This window comes from Dama dama, chromosome 18 (assembly GCF_033118175.1).
Source record: "Dama dama isolate Ldn47 chromosome 18, ASM3311817v1, whole genome shotgun sequence".
Lineage (NCBI taxonomy): Eukaryota > Metazoa > Chordata > Mammalia > Artiodactyla > Cervidae > Dama > Dama dama.
In genome coordinates this window covers 45832927-45852611 of record NC_083698.1, presented here as the reverse complement: position 1 = coordinate 45852611, position 19685 = coordinate 45832927, and the positions used below count along the sequence as shown (strand labels likewise).

The 19685-nt window shown below is 38.7% G+C and overlaps 2 protein-coding genes across 3 annotated transcripts in view; both read right to left on the bottom strand.

Moving 5' to 3' along the window:
- HBP1 (HMG-box transcription factor 1) overlaps positions 1-2062 on the bottom strand; it is a 29837-nt gene extending 27775 nt beyond the window's left edge. The window contains exon 1 of one of the 2 annotated variants that reach the window (XM_061165242.1): positions 1985-2062. In XM_061165242.1, coding sequence (XP_061021225.1) covers positions 1985-1999 — 15 coding nt within the window. In that variant the 5' untranslated portion in view covers positions 2000-2062. The other variant, XM_061165243.1, reaches the window with a different exon arrangement.
- Positions 2063-9875: 7813 nt separating this feature from the next.
- The window catches only part of PRKAR2B (protein kinase cAMP-dependent type II regulatory subunit beta), a 106420-nt gene continuing 96610 nt past the window's right edge, over positions 9876-19685 (bottom strand). Inside the window, exons 7-11 of the mRNA XM_061165240.1 lie at positions 18344-18445; positions 16667-16741; positions 14280-14345; positions 14014-14152; positions 9876-11842 (exon numbers count right to left, since the gene is read on the bottom strand). Of these exons, the coding sequence (XP_061021223.1) occupies positions 11709-11842; positions 14014-14152; positions 14280-14345; positions 16667-16741; positions 18344-18445 (516 nt within the window). The 3' untranslated portion in view covers positions 9876-11708. The remainder of the gene's footprint in view (positions 11843-14013; positions 14153-14279; positions 14346-16666; positions 16742-18343; positions 18446-19685) is intronic.

Here is a 19685-nt window from a genome sequence, read left to right as displayed (position 1 = left end):
TGGGTAGTGAGGAAACGGTCCGAAAAAATTAAAATACAGTGAAGGAAACAACTCTTAAAGTGTTAGTACCATTTTTGAAGTCTGAGAAGCAGGCATTGTGAAACATGGAAAATTGTGGGAAATCCCGGGAGAAGGTAGCTTTGAACTAAGGGGAAGATTTTTCTAAGTTGAAAAAGGTAACTGGGGGGTCAGTGGTTCCAGCTCCGCACTTCCTCTGCAAGGGGCAAGGGTTTGATCCTTGGTTGGCCTGACCAGGGAGCCAAATAAATAAAATCTTTGAATTTTTTAATAAGTAAATGCGCTTATAAAACTAAGTAAAATGGAAACCAGGAAGTGAAATAAAAATTTCACTCTATAATGTACTGTCAATTTAGAATTTAAATATTTTGTTTTGGCTTTCTCAAAAGTATAAAACAGCTCCAAGATACATTGGGTGTATTGAATTCTTTTGACTATAATTCAAATTTCCTTAAAACTTTGTCAACTATTACCTACTCAGCAAGAACTGAGTAGTTCAATCGTGGCAATTCAACAGTTGACCCTAGTACTCAGCAAGTTAAATCGGAAAACAGCAGAAACAGTCAGAGACTGAAAGAACTAGCAGTACATCACAAATGTAGATCATTATCAATAGAATGAAATAGAACAATATTTACAAATGTTACAACTATTCTAATTATCCAAAAGTAACTTTAATTTCACTAAATCATTGTTAGGAATCACCTGTTACTGCTAGTTAGAGGGAAATAAATCTATACACTCAGTCGGAATTGCTGGTAGGACTCCAACACTTCCTGGTATACACACAACTGACTTTTAACCTCCTCCCTTTAGCATCATTGGCTCCCAGAATTAAAGACTCTCGAGTGTTTCCCCGCAGTCAGAGCTCCCTTTACAAAAGATTCTTGCTGAAAACTCCTAAAGAATTCACTCTAGGTGATGTGCTCAAAAGAATGCACGGCGGCGAGCGAACTCCCCTAGACAACAGGCAGCGTTTGAAGGAACTACAAAAACCCGGCCCCGACAGTCGATTTCGCTAGTTGTCTTTTTTTGTTTTAATCCGCCTGGGGCAGCAGCATAGGTTGGAAGGCGGAGACTGAAACCGCCTGCCAAGCCTCGATCTCGGTCACACAGAGGCAGTGCCTCCCGGTTCACGCCAAGTCCATCCCCCACCCTCTTTCGCCATTCATCGCGTTCCCCTCCCCTCCCCCCATCATGTGACCGCAGCCTGGACTCCAGGCTTGTTTTTCCCCTCGGCTCAACTCCACCGCGCAGGCGCCAAGGAGTCCATTCATTCGAACTGCGTAACAATGAGCCCCGGGGCCCAAGGGCTCCGCGAGCTTCCCAGTTCGGCCCGAGCCCCTTTCGGCCCCCGAAGAGGCGGCGCCTCACAGAAGTCCTCCACCCGCGGCCGGCCGCCCACCCCGGGCCAACCTCCGACCCTCCGCCCACTCGCGGGGAGTTGAAGTCAAACTTTCCTGGGCAGCCCCAGAGTCGCGTCGGCCCCCTTCCCCCCGCTCAGGCCCGCCCCATCTCCTCACCCAGCCCGGCCACCCACCGCGCCACCCGGCCCAGAGCGCCGTCCTCGCAGACGCCTCCCAGCCCCCGCCCCAAGACCCCCACGGACCGCGCCAACGCGAAGCCCAGGTGAGCTCGCGGGAAGCGCCAGGCCGGTGGGTTCGCCGCAGGCCGGTATCGGACGGTTAACTGCCCCTGCCGTCAGGAAGAGGAGAGCCGACCCGAGTTCACCCCGCCGCCAGATACCCTCGGGATCCTGCCCCTCCCTTCCCCGCCCCCACCCCTTCCCGAACAGAAAGACAACAAACCCGCCGCGGAGTAGAAGTTGCCCCGGCGCGGGCCGCCCCGGCCGCGACAACACCACCAGCAACTCGCGTATCCCCTCTCCAACTGACGCCGGCCTCCCCGGGGCGCGTTACTGCTCCTGCCGCCGCTCTTAGTCTTCCACCGAAACTTTCCTACTTACCAAACCCGTCGCCATTACCAAGTCTTTCAAGCTTCGTCTTCCCCCTCCCCTCAAACCCCCGAGGGGTTGAGCCTCCGCCCCGCTCCTTCGCCTTCTTATTGGCCTGCTGCACTGCCATTCGTTCATTTCTCCTTCCTATTGGGTGGTACCGTGGTCCGTCTCGGTGGGCGGGCTTGTGTTGACTTTTGTGTTGTATTTATTGGGGAAGACGGGGTGTCAATCACCAGGATGAGCGCTTCGGATTGGATTGCTGCCGAGACTCCCGGGACCCCAGCCAAACAGTGCCCCCGAAATGGATTGTGGGTTCGTAGTCTGGGTCTGGCTATGTTTCTCTCCGAGACTGCACGTCGGAGGAACGGGTTGGACTACGTATCCCATAAGTGCGTGCACGGTGCAGTCTTGATAGTAAACAAGAGTCATAGGGACACGTGTATCAGCTCGTTTGTTTTGGTGTCTGGGACAAAAAGGAGGGGGCGGAGGAAGGGAGTGTTTTAAAGCTTTTGCCTCTTCTCTTCCTTTGGGCCTGTGCTAGCACTCAGAGCAGCCTCAAGCCTCTCGCAGCACCCATTCCGGGCCATAAACAGCCAGAGTCGCTTGCGGGTCAGATTTTGGCAAGAGGCCAAGGTATTGTTTTAGTGCGAGGGGAAGGAGATGACTGCACAAGCGGAAGCAGCGCTGCCTCGAGGGGGACCCAGTCACCCAGAAATCACGGCCCCAGGCATGATAGCGGTAATAAAGGAGGTGCTGGGGTCCAGTGGGAAGACTTAACATTCCTTTACCCTGAGCCTGTCTTCACCCCTCCCTGGACAGCAGCTTGAAATTTCTCTGCCGACTCTGTTCAGTTCACCCGAGATTTTTTGAATGCCGGCTGCGTGCCAGGCACCGAGAGGCTTGGGGATGAACAGTGAGAGAGAAGCTCGAAGGTCTGGACAACTTACAAAACTGAAGCGGGAGGTGGGGTCATTACTGTTGTCTTTGGAATTGAGGAAAGGCAAAAAGATGTTTTCTGTATTGACCAGCTTACTCGTTGTTTAAGGTAATACGGAGGGGTATAATGTGTGACGTAAACTGATGTAATTTGTGAATCGTTATCAGGGTTTCTCTGGTGAGTTTCTGTTTAACCATTTTTCCTCTTCCAGAGGTCTTCCCATTGATGAAAGAATGTCTTCCTACTTCGTTTCCAACTAGGAGTTCCTCCTTAAGTTACGAATTCTCTGACTCAAGGGAGGAGGATGGCTTTTCTGGCTTTATAGTTACCTTCATTTTAAACAAGGCTGTCCAGTTCCTAATCTATAATTGACGTTTTTACCATTCTCATTACAAAGGCATTATTAAGCTTTTTCCCCTTTGAACTTTTAGTGTTTAGTCATTTAAGCTATGTTTTAGGTTTTATACCTTTAGATCACTATATGTATGTTTAAGAGGAGGAAAACATACTAGAGAGAAATCTATAAAGTCAAACTTTTGGAAAGAAGCCTTAAATCCTTGCTGGTGATTCCTTTAAAAATCCCTACTTTTCTTGAATTTTTAAATCTGAAACCCACGGAACAAATATGGAAATCCAAAGTAACTTTCTGGTACTGAATCAAGTTTTCAAATTGTTTTAAGGATTCCCTGTTTGAATCCTTAAAGGGAATTATTTATAGGATAGTCCTCCCTACCATGTGATCAAAGATGCACATTCTGTATTCACAAATAGTAATCAAATTATTCTTTTGTTTCTTAAAAATAATCCAGAGGGCCAATAAAATGCCTAAATTTTTCCCCGAGTAAAAAGGACAATATTTGTATTTATCTTAGTTCAGAGATTAATGGAGTGACCCCAAGACTCAACTGTGGCCCTGCTCTTTTGTGTATTTTTATTTTCTTTCTTCACTTTTTTTTTTTTATAGTGGACGTTCATTGCGCCTCAGATTGAAAAATTGAAAATATGAACTCTCCAGTGTTTAATTTCCTGACAAAAAGAAAAATCCGTGGAGTTCACTTGATCACTGAAAACTAAAATCTGAGCTATTAATGACTAGCTCCCTCCAGGAGACTAAAAACCTTTCCTACCACCCAAAAAATGAACTCTCAAGAGCTGGTACCACACCTTCCCCCCCCGCCCTAACCTCCCAGCACACACACATTGCATGAACCATGAGATCTGGTTTTGGCTGAACCTTAACTTATTTTAAAAGGTTTTCTATTCAAAGCATTTACTAAAAGCCTTAGTGGAGTTTTTTTTTTTTTTTTTTTGTCAACACAGTGGTAGGAAGAATAGCACCTTCAGATTGAGCTATTGTACATTATTAGAAAAGATTATCTTTTATTAGCACTATAAAGGTTTTCCTATCCATTCATTCAGAAATACCTATTTAGTTCCTACTATTGGTTGACCACTGTGCTAATTCATATGGATACAAAGATATAAAATATTTTCACATACTCTCATTTTTGTCCATGTCACTAAAAAGAAGAGTAAAATTCTCTTGAGTTAGTTCAGTCATAACTGATTAAATGTCAGTGTTAGAATCTCTGTACCTTTAAGTGGACAATTAGTCCATCTTTGGACTCTCCTGGGAAGCTAAATGCTTACCTTGTGCACCTTATGTATATTTAACAGGAACCTCACTATTCGTTTTTGGGTGACTAAGAATACCAGCCAACTTAGCCAGAACAAAGATCAAAGTACAAAACCAGTAAGATCTCCTCAGAATTCTTTACATATATAAATTCTACTTCACTGAAATATATATAATTTTTGTACCAATTACTTATTACTTGTATATGATAAAATATAAAATGACATTTATATTTTATATAATATAAAATATTTTGGCTGGTAAAGAATCTGCTTGCCAATGCAGGGGACGCAGGAGACATAGGTTCCATCCCTGGGTCAGGAAGCCCCCCTGGAGAAGGAAATGACAACCTACTCCAGTATTCTTGCCTGGGAAGTCTAATGGTCAGAGGAGCCTGATGGGCTACAGTTCATAGGCTTGCAGAATTGGACACGACTGAACCTGTAAGGGATTTTTATATATACTAAAGAACATTTGTTCATAACATACTTCCATGATAAAACTGACATTAAAAAATCAATTTTGGGAATTCCCTGGCAGTCCACTGGTTAGGACTCAAAGCTCTCACTGCCAAGGGTGTGGGTTCAGTTCCTGGTCAGGGAATGAAAATCCTACAAGCTGTAACCAAAAGAAAGTTCAAAAATAAAATTTTCTTTAAATATACTTCTGGTCAGTGCAAATACCATATACACACATACATATGCCACATACACTATGTACAAATATGTCGAGTTGTCATCCAAAATAAATGTCTTCAGCAATTTGTAAAATACTTCTGTTTTCATAAGGAAACATCCAATTCTATTTTGTTTTTTAAAAACTTGATAAAGCTTATTTAGGGGTGAAATTACTGTATTCCAACACAGTTGGCATACCAATGACTACTGGGCTAAGAAACGTAGAAGTTGAAGTACATGGCATTGCTTAAATATTTAAAATATTGCTGTTCAAAATGTTAGAAGGTGAGCAAGCAAATGAAGTCAAGTACTCAAATTAGGAAATGGAACACAAATTTCGACACATTTTCTCTCACGTCTGTTTGGTATGCTAGGCCTTTCTCTGTGTATTTTCTTTTAGTTACCAGTCCAAGGTAGCTAGTTTTAGATAAAAAGCCATTAAGTTCACAGGAGTAATATGTACTTAAATGTGTGGTGTGTGCTCAGTCGCTCAGTCTGATTCTTTGCGGCCCTATGAAGTGTAGCCCACCAGGCTCCTCTGTCTGTAGGATTCCCAGGCAAGAATACTGGAATGGGGTGCCACTTCCTCCTCCAAGGGATCTTCCTGACCCATGGATTGAACCTGTGTCTCTTTTGTCTCCTGCATTGATGGGCGGATTCTTTACGACTACACTGAGCTACCTAGCAAGCCATTTAAATGTGCTACACTTAACCTTTTTTTCTTACATTTACCTCCCTCCAAATTCACATTATTTCTTCCTTCTATATTTCTTATGCATCTTTTTGTCTGGTCCATATCATATGCATCGTTTTGCCCAGGCAGTCAATAAATATTATAGATACCTGCTGAACAGATGAATAAAAGGAAATAAGAAGATACATTTTATTAATATATGTTATTTTGTATGTCATAAGTTGCTTTGAACACTGACCCCATTAAATATAGTTTCCCTATGCTTTGTGTCACTTGCTGTGTCTACTCATCACCATTTTTTTGAGAACAGATATCATCTTACTCTCATAAGAACTATCTTGTAATTCGTTTTGATTCCCTTATGTACCAGTCACACAAAGGCAGGCAATATTTGTCTAATTAATACACTCCAATTCCTTCAAATTACATAGCATATCATAATGTGCACTATAGTAATAAAAAAGTGGAGGATATTTCAATTCAGTTTTGAAAAGCGATTAAGAAAGAAAAGACTTGCCAAAGATGTCTTTATAGTGAGCACCTCTCCTAATTATTTGGCTTTTAAAAATGTCATTTGTATACATTTCAAGAATACAGTCATTTTGTAATGAGAGATTCACTTTGTATTAAATGTCAGCCTTCCACCTAAAAGCAGCAGTGCAGTTCCAGGGATCCAGGACTCACTCCCTTGTTCCTCAGCAGGACTGTGACCGTGGTAGGGTTTAGGGCAGAGATGGAAAATCAGCAGTTAGAAGCAACTTTATCCAAGGTTGTGCCTGAGCATATTTACTGCTCATGAACTCATTCAAAGGTTCTACTTGGTAAGCTTTTATCATGTGAAATGTAAGACAATGAGGGTTCCATTTCTGGGTGGTTACAGTCAAAAAGTGAAGGCAGCTTTTGTTATTTCAGAGTCCATTTCCAACTCATCGAGCTTCCCTGGTGGCTCAGTAGGTAGAGTCCACTTGCAATGCTGGAGACCCAAGTTTGACCCTGGGTCAGGAAGATGATGCGGAGAAGGAAATGGCAACCCATTCCAGTTTTCTTGCTTGAGAAATCTCATGGACAGAGGAGCCTGGCGGGCTACAGTCTATGGGGTCACAAGAGTCAGACAAGACTTAACAACTAAACCACCCTAACCCCCTGGTGCCTGGGGAATAAAACCATTTTTTTCCAGTATTTCCCAAAGGCAAGTGCCTGATGCACAGTGAGACCAAAGGGGCTGGGAGCAGAGAAAGGTTTAGATTTACTGCAGGCCAAGCAAGGAGAATGGGCACCTCATGTTCAAAGAACCCCAAACTCCCTGGTGGGGTTCAGGGAAGAGTGTCTAAGGGCAAGATTTGGGGTGAGGACACAGGGTGTGTGACTTTCCACTGATTTGCTGGCGGTGAGGTAACAGGAATCTTGGGTTCAGCCTGAAGTTACCATCCTCCCCCTGCGTGGGAGCCCTAGTTCCTGCAGAACTCAGAGATGGATCAGATGGTTATGAATGTATCTCTTCAAGGGAAACCACAATCCTGCCCTTCCTCTGCACTGTTATTTCTTCACTGCTTTTCCTTTCTTTTGGCATTCCTTTGTCTCCCTAATGAGTAACTTTGAATCTGCCCTCTGAAAATCAGGAAAGGTCTAGGAAGCTGAAGCTTTTTCCTACAAACAAGAAACAGGACAGGAAAGGTTTCCGTACCCCACAGGTCCTGCTTAGTTTCACAACTGAGAGTAATAAATGCATCTACTTTAAAGTCGTTTATAATTGGTACTAACAAAACATTTCATGTATTTACATGTTGCAGTGGCTTGAGTTTTTCAGGAAGATGGCAAGACCCAAGCTGTGGTTAAATCAAAATGTGGGAACACCACCTAAGAGATGGCACTTCATTTTTATGGCAGAGAGAGTTACCTCTGTAAGGTCCACCATCACATCTTTCCATATATAAACGTTTCCTTTCCAGGATTTCCTTAGCAACTTTAAATTTACAAACTTAAAGCATAAAAAGGGACAGAAAGACCCAGATCTGTTGGTCAAAAAAAGTCTTCCTTGGAAACTCTGTACACATTTGTCTATATACCAGGCTCAATTGCATCATTATTCAGAGAATATGAGTGTGGACAAAAATAAACATTTCAGTAAACCAAATGTTGCCTGCCGTCAAGCCAGCAGCCATTGCAGTCACCCCTGCACCCTGAGAGGAATTCAGGATGGAAAAAAAAAAACAGGATACTGGCCCTAGATAGTTAACATGCATATCAAAGCAGTAATTTCAATAAGCCAAGACTCTTGTAAACCCCAACACACAGAAAACCACTAAAATCTTTTAACTTGAAATATCTATTTTTGTGTGTGATTAGCAATGATCTTTTGATATCTGACTTTTTTTGTGTGTGTTTTTCAGCAAAAACTCCTGTGTATCCTGGCTCCTCCCTTACCTCTTTGAAACAGTCCCTCAGGGTTATTTGAAAGGCTGTTTCCCCAGGCTATAGTCCTCAGTTAAATTCCCCAAATATAAATATATCTCTCAACTTTTAGGCTGTTTGGGGCTTTTTTTTTTTTTTCTTTTTCTTTTTCCCCAGTTGAAGTATGAAGCCGAGAATTGCAGGGGGGAAGCAAGAGAATCACGATTGCCCATGAGTTCTGCCATGGATGCACAAAGTAAATGATTTTGGTGGAGTCATGGATTTTTCTCACTTACACAAATGAAGTGATTTAACTTCTTGTAGTGACTAATGGGCACACAAGTCCTCCACAAACACCTGGTTTACCTTACTCCTTTCATTTCCGTAATTCATTTTACTTTCAAGGTTTTTTTTTTTTTTTTTTTTTTAATACCCGTAAAGACTATTTACTAACAACTGTTTAGTTTCAGTTGCTCAACCAGTTTTGCTGCCTTGAAAAGTATCCTGGAGCAGGTAAGAGTTTGTCTCAACTCTTGCTCCAATTTCTTATCAGAATTCTTTCTGATACTCAACATGAGGCTGTACCTCACACATTTATTTTAGAAGCCAGCATTCCTTATTATTCTATTTTTCCCTTATGTATTTTCTGCCACATGTGTTAGTAATTCTATTTCTCCCTTAGTTATTAACATTTTATTTAGATTTGAGACTCTCTTTTCCAGTTGTTTAAGCTGGATAGTACAGCTCATCCAGATGTGTTACTTAGCACTCTAGGCTTATACATTATTAATATTCTTTAAGAATGCCAAAGCCCATCTAGTCCTTGTTGGAACTGTAACATTTCTTGAAAAAAATTAGGAAAAATTATATTCATATTTTAAAGATGCTTTAGAAAGAAAAAGGACTCAGCACTTAATCCTACATATTGTAATAAAATCCGAAGTTCCTTGCTTCATGCTGTGTTTCACTTGCAGAATTTTAAAGCATTTTAAAGAGTCTGCTAGCCAGGTTTGTAAGAAGAAACCAAACACATTCACACAGCATGTGTCCCAGGTAGTGTTTTATGTTTATACGCACCAAGCCCTAGTTTGTATCAACAGGACACACACACACACATACAAAACAAAGAAAAGCACCTTTGTATTAAAATTGAGAGTCCTCCCAGAATTCTTAGTCATACATGAAGCATGCTTGAATGAGACATCAACAGAGAATTTCCAAACAGAAAGACTCTTGGTTAGTGATTAAACAGTGGCATCCCCAACTCAAACTTGTGGGGTTTTAATTACTTTAACACATACATTCCCTAGTTATCCAAACTCACTTGGTTATTCTAAATGGCTGGATGAGTCTGCAACATATCACAGCTATCTATATCACATATAACCAATGGTTAAGATTTTTAAAAACCTCTTGTCCTACAGAACCACACTTTCTTGCTGCAAAATGCCCAGATCTTACCTTTCTTTTCACATATGCCATACCTCTGTCATGCATTTCACATAGTATAATGTGCACTATGGAAATCACAGTAAAGAAACAAGAAAAAAAAAAAAAAAAACACCTCGATAATAACATTTTATTATAAAACTGTGCTTTATTATAAGGAAATTTTAAATATAACCAACAATACTGAAAATAATGTAACTGGCATTTACAGCCTTGGTCAGAGTTCTTTATTAAACAGGCATTTGTAGTTAACAATTAGCTTATGCAACAAAATAGGTAACTTGAAAAAGTGAAGGAGGTTGAAAATACAGAATGATGAACCAGGAATTTGGGGTTCTTTGTGTTTTGTCTTGTTCAGTAGACATGACTTTTAAAATCTGAAATATTATAGAAAACAAGTCTGCACGCAGTAAGCTCTCTTCCCGTGGGAAAGTTTGTAAAGTAGTTAAAACTGTCCTAAAATGTGGCTGAAGGTATACTTTACATACTTCTTATATATACATTATCCAATTCATGTATCTTAACCACATTTTCATTATACAAGCAAGACCAGAAACATTCTCTAATAAAACCACACTAGCCACAGAATTTTTTTACCCATGTATATATTTCTTTGAAACATATTTCCCAAAATGAAATCGCTGATTTATAAGGGAACAACTGGTTAGAATTAATGTCTCTAGACACTGGGGTCACGTAGTCCTAGAACTCATGTGAGAGTATACTGCTTTGGTGGAATATAATTAATTCATTTTATGTAGCAGGATAATAAGCATTATCAAGTATCAACAAAAATCTATTCAGCTGAGTTCATTCTGCATTTGCAGAATGAAATGAATGCAGTTGAGAGTCTGCATTAAAGCAAGTGGCGAGGCCTAATGGTATACTTGGAATGGGCAGAAATTCCTTTTATCCTTATATATGTTTTACTTACAAGAATTTATTTCTCCCACTTTGGAGGAAACCCATGGGAGCAGATGCTGCAAGGATTTTATTACACATGTCTAGTGAAGAACAAAGAAATATCTATGGGCATGTTGATAAGGACCCCAAATATTTTTGGTATAGGAGACTTTTTTTTTTTAGCATATATAATAAGATCTTAGGCTTTTAAAAGACAACAATTAAGTTTAAAGAGCATTTAAAAATATTTGTGACATTAAATGTCAAACACATTTTTAAACAAATACAGAGAACTGCAAAAATGAAAAAAGGAAGCATAGATAGATGCTTTATGAGGAAAATAATGACCCTTCTTCTAAAGACGCTTTCCTGTTGTTGTAATGACTAAACTGCCTGTCCTTAAACCACTGGAGTATGTAGGTTACTGACATTATACCCAAGAAGTCAAAAGGTACTTTATTGCAAAAATATAAAAGGTTTTAAAATTGCATATGATGTTTTATACCATTTCACCAAGAGGCCAAGGCCAGCACATAACTTATCAAGCCAGAAAAATTAAAACAAAAATGGTTAAATTGTACTTACTATATATAGTGGGTTGTAAAAAGAATGTGATGCCATGCTGTATAGCATGATTCACTGCCAAGTTCCCTTTTACACGGGTGTAGTCATAACACATCAATCTGAGTAAGTCAAAATGAATACACATTGCCTATGATAACATCCTTTAATTATCTTCTTAAACACAGATACTTTCAATATATTACAATCATCTGAATAAATCTTTCAGTCAAATCATAATTTTGTGGAGTAGAAAGTCATTTTATCAGTATGTTGATATTTTTTATCTACTCTTTAGAAAGTGATGTTAAAGCCTATTGACTATTAAATATCTATTCTGTTTACTGATACATTGTAAATGTAAAAAAAGGAAAAAACCTGAAATCACAGAAAATGCTTGGCATCTACACAAACACATTCTCAGTGGACTAACCACTACTGTGTAATTTTGTCACTAGAGGTCTTCTTGCTCCAATACTTTTGCTTCATGCAGTGGGTTCAACAATATCCATGTTTGTTCCAAACAGGGCAACTAATTGCTCTTCATAGGTAGCGATGTTCCTTTTCATAATTTCCATGCAAGGTCCCAAAAGCCTTTCAAATGCTTGCACATCCATGGCTAAGAAGAGGGGAGAATAAAAGAAAAATAACATTCTTTACAAATCTAGAATTTCTAAGTCACTTGTGGTACCTATTTCACATACGTCAATGATGCAATGGCATTTTTGCATAAATATCAGATACAAGAAAAAGTCAGAAAGATAAAAACATTCCACTTCAAAAAGGAAGCAGCCAGTGGCCCGTGGCCATATGATGTTGTATTGGAAGTTCCTGATCCAGGTTAAAAGAAGGAGGGATTGTTACGGCAAGACCTTGGAATTTTAAAAAATAAATTTGTTTTTATGTCACCACATTAGCAGTATGAACTCAAGGGTGGCAAGGTAGTGTTTTCTATCTTGTTTTCCCTCCTCAGGGTTTACAATGCAATGTTGTGAAGACCAAATGTTGCCTTTTATAATTTTTTACTCTTTTATACTAGGGTCTAATCAATTCAAAATGGCAGCCCAAGTAATGATTTTGTCCACTTCTCTAAGTATATGCTCTATGTTGCTTAGATTGCTTGTCTCGAGCATTTTTAAAAACTGAATGTATATGAAAATATGATCATACTATCATTGAAATACAAATTAAAATTCTTTTTTTTTTTTTTGCTTCTTAAATTTACAGAACTAAAAAAGGCAGTGTTTACAATAGAGTGAATGGTAATTCTTACAGTGCTGGCAGCATGTAAATAAGTGCAAATACAAGTGATCTGGCAATAAATATCAAAAACCATAAAAAGAAAACCCACTTCCAAAAAGCATTTCTCAGGAAAAATCCTATTAAGTGAAAAAGTAGTATATGCATACACCCCCACAGAAAAGCTCTCCCCCACCCTGCAAAATGGAGCCAAAACTCAAAAATTATGTAACAGTGGGAAGTGATTAAATAATTCAGTGTGTATTTAACCAATGTTGCAATTTGATGTAATAAACATGAGAAAATGCCTAAGTTATAATGAATAAAAGAAGCAGTTTACAAAACTGATCTAAAAGTGAAAACACATACACATAAAAAAGGATGATAAAGAATTATAATAGGATGTGGAAATTGCTGGGTGGTAGTGGTACTGGGAGACTCTTAGTTTCTCCTACCTTTCTGTATTTCTCAAATTTAATATGAATATATATTTTATTATAGGAACAAAGTAATGGGATTTCACTCACAGCATCTTTACTCCCTACTGTGTAACACCTCTACTCAGGGAAATTATCTGTCAGCTTCTAAATTTTTCTTTTTCATCCAAGTGTAACACTAGAGTATTATTATACTTATTTAAAACCATTTAAAAAACAACTTCTCTAAGAAAATTCTGGGGATACTTGCAAATCTTAACACTGAAGCTAAATTTATTCTACTGAACTGTGGATGAAGAGTACAGAGTAGCTAATTACTTTTTTTTTTTTTTTTACTTTTTAAAATTAATTTTTATTGGTGATAGTTGATTTACAATGTTTATTACTTTCTGCTCTACAGCCAAGTGAATCAGTTTATACATATACATATATCCACTTTTTTTAGATTCTTTTCCCATATAGGTCATTACAGAGTATTGACTAGTTTTCTTAAAGAAAATGTCATTTGTGTTAATATCTCCTGAGTTATATTTTTCATTACTAAAATAAGTTATTTCTCACATATAAAATCTCTGCTATATATAGATGCCTTCCAGCTGAAGATGGCACTTCTGTTCATGGCATTTCTGTGTGGTACACAGAAGTAATAAACAGCCGGACAAGACTTTTATTGTGCTATGACAAACTTGAACTTTTATTTCCTAATCCTAGGATGAGTAAGTATTCCTGCAGACATTCCAACTTCCCCTGCAGAACTTAGTATATCTTATAAAAGTGCTGTTTGAGGGTTTTTTTTTTTTTTAGCAGAAATGGAACACAGTGCATATTGTTCATTTGAAAAATTAGATGTAAAGCTTGGTACTCAGAATTCTTAACAACATACTAAAATGTTATTTCATGCCTATAAAAAAGAACAATATATATGTGTGTGAAAATTTTCTAAGAAGTTGGCTTCTACAAATTGACTTTACAGTACAATGAATCCTCATCTTGTATTTTGTTGGGACCGTAAAACCTGTGAACCCAGTAAAATAATCAGTGTGACGCTGAATACGTACAATGCACACAGAAGGATTTCAACTGGGGCAAGTGTGCCCTGGGCGGTGAGTCCTACCTAAACATTTGACGGTCCCGATGGCGTGTGCGGAAGCGGCTCGGGGCTTGTTCGTTACCAGAGCCAGTTCGCCGAAGTACTGCCCTCGAGAGCACCGAGCGATTTCAACTGCACCATTCTCCTCCACCTCTGACTTACCCTGACAAGGTGATGGAAAGTGTTAGCTTTCACTCAGCTTAAGAAAAACAGAAGTGAAGCTTAGTCAGGAGAAAAAAAAAAAGTCTATCATGTTACTTGCTAATATTTCATGGATTTTTAGGACTTACCTTCCTTTTCATGGTAATTTTCACTTCTCCAGATTCTACAATGAAAAAAGAATCAGCCAACTCTCCCTGTCAGAACAAAAACAAAGGGTGAAAAATGCAAATTTAGTTGACAGCAATCCTGCTGCCCACCATACCTCTGAAATCAATCCCATGCCAGTTTATAGATCATCTCCTGAAAGGTGAAACTCCACAGAACAGGTTATGGCCCCTCCTAAGTTGAGATGTTATGATCAACAATTATAGTGTAACAATTTCATTTGTAAAATCAGCTGAAATGATATACTATCTACTATAGCATTTCTGCTAAAACTCTCAAGAAAATATAGCAACTAACACCAAGGTATGAATTTCGCTCAAACTGCAGCCTGGATAAAGCACAGACACGGTCAGAAATGTGAGCACTGTTTCCCAGCAGCATCGCCTCTGTCAGCTGCTTCTATGCTGAGATGTGCCACGCTGGGTCGTTCCTAATCTACAAAGCCAGAGCATGTCAAGCCAAGATAACCCAGCAGTTCTGCAAGTGGAGAAAGCAGACAGACTAAGCAGTGTGTGTGGGCCCTGATGCCTGCCCTGCAGGTGGCTGACAGCCCACCTCAAGGCCCAGAAAGACTTCTAAAAGAAAGCGTTGCCATTTCTAACTACATAGCTGCGTTTTCTTGTTTCCTTTTTTGAACAAACTTCCTTGACTTCCAGTGATGCCTTATGAATTAAGTAATGTAATACGAAAGATGACATTGACTTTCCTAAGCCTCTCAAAGTGATTCTGGAGAAACTCAGGTATTTCAAAACTCTTTACTACAATTCAAGAAATACAGTAGCAGATTAAAAAACATCATAAGGAATGCAGAGTCTCCATTATACTATAGTGCAGACATGTATATTTATAAATGCTTGAAAGAACTATCTAGAGATACCTTTAATAAACTCAGTATACATATGTCTTTTCCCTTACCTTTTTATCAGGCTTTCTATAAGAGCTTCATGCTAAATATTCAAGTGTCTTAAATTATAAAACGTCTATCAACTGCCATTAATTTCACTTTTAAAACATGCTCAAATTGCACGTAAAACTAATGAGTTAAGTTCCATTGTTTGTGTCAATGTCAGTTTGCTACTTTTGATGTACTAGTGATACAAAATGCACTGGAAGAGATTGGGTCAAAAGCAAATGGGACTCTTTTTTTTTTTTGGCAGCATGCCAAAAATGAATCTATAATTATTTCAAAATAATTGGAAAAAGTCACTTCAAAAGTGCTCTATGCTTTGCAGTTTTTCAATTTGTATCATGGAATCTCAGCCTTGTTCTATAATTTGACAGATTGGGGGTGGCAGTGGGGGAGGACTGGCTGATTTACTTGTTTATCTGCCTTCTAAACTAATTCTTTTCTCAGCCTCACAGACCTTGAATCTTGTTTCACGTGTATGAAAAGAGACAATATTTTAGATAAATATTACAACATAGTATAATATTGATAGGAAAATCACAATTTGTTAAAAACCTATTTTTTTTTTAAAGTCTTTATTGAATTTGTTACAAATTCAATTTGTTATAAACTGCTTCTGTTTGGTTTTTTTTTTTTATGTTTTGGGTTTTTGACCATGAGGCATGCGGGATCTTAGCTCCCCAACCAGGGACTGAACCCGTACCCCTAGCTTTGGAAGGTGAAGTCTTAACCACTGAACCACCAGGGAAGTCCCTAAAAAACCTGTTTAAATCATGCAGTCAATGCTTCAAACTGTAACTAGGAAATTAGTAGTATCATCGATATGCTTTTATCTGTAAACTTGAACCATCTCTATAAATCCTACTTCTGGGTAGGTCTGTTCTAACCAATATATGTGTGTATTGCTTCAGGTTCCAAGTGGGATTTGAGAAAAGCATTATGGGTTCATCAAGAGCATGCTGGCCCCCTCGGTGCCTGGCAGCCAGTGAAGTATATGGTGCAACGTGTCCCCTTCTTGGTTAATTTCACCAGGAGGAGGTTTCACCAATGAACCGATTGTGCAGAACTTTACACCTTCCAATGCACCTTCTGGGTCCTTATTAATAAATGCTATGGAACGATTACCAGTTTTTTTCCCTGTTATAAATGACATCTTAATTCTCTATATACATGTGACCTTCATGTCTGGTACAAATATAAAATTACGCCTAAATCCATTGGATGATTTAATATATATTCCTTAAGATTTAATTTAAAATAAAAACATTCAGATATCTTGATGGCTATAAATTAGGTCATTTTTAATAGATTTGGCAGGAAATAATTATATTAATCTATCACTACATACTAATTATGGACATACGAAAATTTTATTAAGACTTAGAATATATAAGAATCTTTTGGAAAATAACCTCAAACTGAGCTCCATAAAAAGTATTATACCTGAGCAATGATTTGTTCTCCATCGTTGTATACTTTGGTGCCTATCACATCTACCACTTTCAGGCGTTCAGAAACCTATAAAGGAAAAAAGATAATACAGTTGACCCCTCAATGATATGGGTTTGAACTGTGCACAGTCCACTTATCTACAGATTTTTTCCAGTAAATATACATTTGCCCCTCCATACCCACAAATGTGGAACCCAGGGCCACGGAGGGCCTGCTGCAAGGGACTTGAGCATCTGCAGACTTTGGTATCCACCAAGGTCCTAGAACCGATCCCTGTGGAAACGGATGAACAACTGTATGAAACAAACTAATCAGGTAATCTTAACTATTTCATGGGTTTAAAAATAGTAGCCTACAGGCCAAATACACTGAGCAATGTGTGTGTTTATGTGTGTGTTTCTATTAATAAACCTAGTTAATATAAAAAGCACAATCGCTCAGTGGTGTCCAACTCTTTGTGACTCCATGGACCTGAGGCTCTTCTGTCCATGGGATTTCCCAGGCAAGAATACTGGAGTGGGTTGCCATTTCCTACTCCAGGGGGATCTTCCCAACCCAGGGATCGAACCCAGGTCTCCTGTATCTCCTGCGTTTGTAGGCAGATTCTTTACCCGCTGAGCTACCAGGGAAGCCCCATTATATGAATTACTTGCCAGCATTTTAAACAAATTTTTCATAAAAACTTGAATTTCCAGCTTCTCTTGAAAAATCAGAACTGTCAGCCACACTCAGCCCATATTTCCATGTGGCATAAATAAACTCTGGTGGACCAGCAGCTGTTTCTTAAGATGGAGCACATGCTCTCCAGTTTACCAAAGTCCCATCCTGGCTTGGTTTTCTTCTTTGTTACTTGCCTAGCTCTGAAGGCATTTGAATTTCCGACTCTGACCTATTTTTACTTAAAGAGAGCTGCTGCTGGAGAAGATGAGCTGCCCAATATGCATTCTGAAATGAGGCCCAAATTTCTACGAGGTGAATACTGACAAGCCAACACAGGGACATGTCAGCAGGTAGGTCTGTCAACCCCAGGGATTCTGGCCGAGAGGCTAGAAGGATGGTATTGCTATCACTCAGGCGGGGAAGAGAAGGAAGGATGCTTGGGACATGTCGGTTTGAGATATCTTTTAGATATCCCAGGGGAAATGTTAAATATGCAGTCAGATAAACAAGCCTGGCATTCAAGGGTGGGGCCTTGTGCAGTGATGTCAATTTTAAGAGGCATCAACATAATAGACATTTAAAGCCAGGGGATTTGACAAGTACTGCACGGGAATAAGTGCAGCCTGCAAAAAGAAAGAGAGACCTTGAGATGCCAATTTTAAGAGGAAAGGAATACGGAAGGAGAGGCCAGTGAGGACATTCTGTGTTTAGATAACCTCTTCCTGTAAAGGCCACTGCCTACATTTATGTGATTAGTTTAAGTCTGCTTTTAGAAAAAGACCTTACATAAATCTGCTGTAGCTGCTCCCAGGAGTCTATTATGTGCAAACAACAAAATAGATGCAGTTACAGACAGTAAAAGGAATATTAAGCTATTAAAACAATGTAATCTTTTCAAGTGAAAATATGGATAGATTATTATTCAAAGAAACCTTCTGCAGAGCTACGTATTCCTAACAAAACAGAAGCTTTTAAAGCAAAATAAAATAAAAGCACAAACATACTTACTTCCAAAGATTTAAGGAATGGCAGTGACTCGATAAAGCTTTCATACATTTTTCTCTTTTTGGCATTATTTTTTACAATTATCCTCCTGAACGTTACCCTGTCCTAAAGGCAGAATATCAAATACGAAGACAATTAAAAGGTAGACTTTATGGGGAAAGAAAGTTTGAAGAGACAGTTTCATTTTATTCCCTGTAAGAAACAAACAATAATTGAACATTTTCAAAATAAAAGATTAATATTATTATACCTCTAGTACAACTCATTTCAGATTTTTATTTCCTTAAGCATTAATATAGAACCATACAAAATGTTATTTTCATGCTTTTGAAAGAAAGCAACAGTTCACTTTTAATTCAGAACAGAGATCTGACCAACATGTAACTAGCGGGCTAAACCCACGAGGTGGCGCTGTTGCACCATTTAAAAAATACAAGCTACTGCTTTTTTTTATTTTTCTCCCCAGCTTTTTGAGATACAATTGACTTGTAATATTGTTTAAGGTTTACAACATGTTCATTTGATATACTTATATATTGTAAAATTATTACCACAGTAGAGTTAACTGTCATTTCTTTTTTTGTGGTGACATTTAAGATTTATTCTCTTGGCAGCTTTCAAATATATATTGACAGTATTGTTAACTATAATCATCAGGTACACTGGGTCTTCAGAACATATTCATTTTATAACTACGCTCCCCAGCCCCTGGTGACCAACATTCTACTCAGTTTTTATGAGTTCAAACTAGCACTGAGTTCTTTTGTTAAAGATAACAGCCCTGGAGTGTTAAAATTCAGTGGGATGTGATGAGCTTTGTTTTTTTCTTTTTTTTTTGAGGTATAACTGGCATACAACATCATACTAGTTTCAGGCGTAGCTCATAATGATTCAGTATTTGTATCTGTTGTGAAATGATCACTACAGTAAGTACTTAACATCTGTCACCAAAAATAGTTACAGAATTCTTTTGTGATGAGAACTTTAAAGATCTACTCTCATAGCAACTTTCAACTATACAATACAGTATTATTAACTGTAGACACCATACTATACATTATGTCCCTAGGATGTATTTTTAACTCAAAGTTTGTACCTTTTGACCCCCTTCACCCATGACCAGCCTTTTATTTAAAAATCAAAACAAAACAGAAAATATGGGTGTGCATCCCTTTTAGTAAAGTGTTGTTATATATTTGTTTCGGTTATACACAAAAGCACACACACATATGCACTGGTTGTGACATTTCCTCATGTGTTTCTTGTGGGCTGTAGTAAAAAAACAGACATGGAAACCAGTAGTATTAGAAAATGTTTTTAAATCATGCAATTACAATGTAAAGAG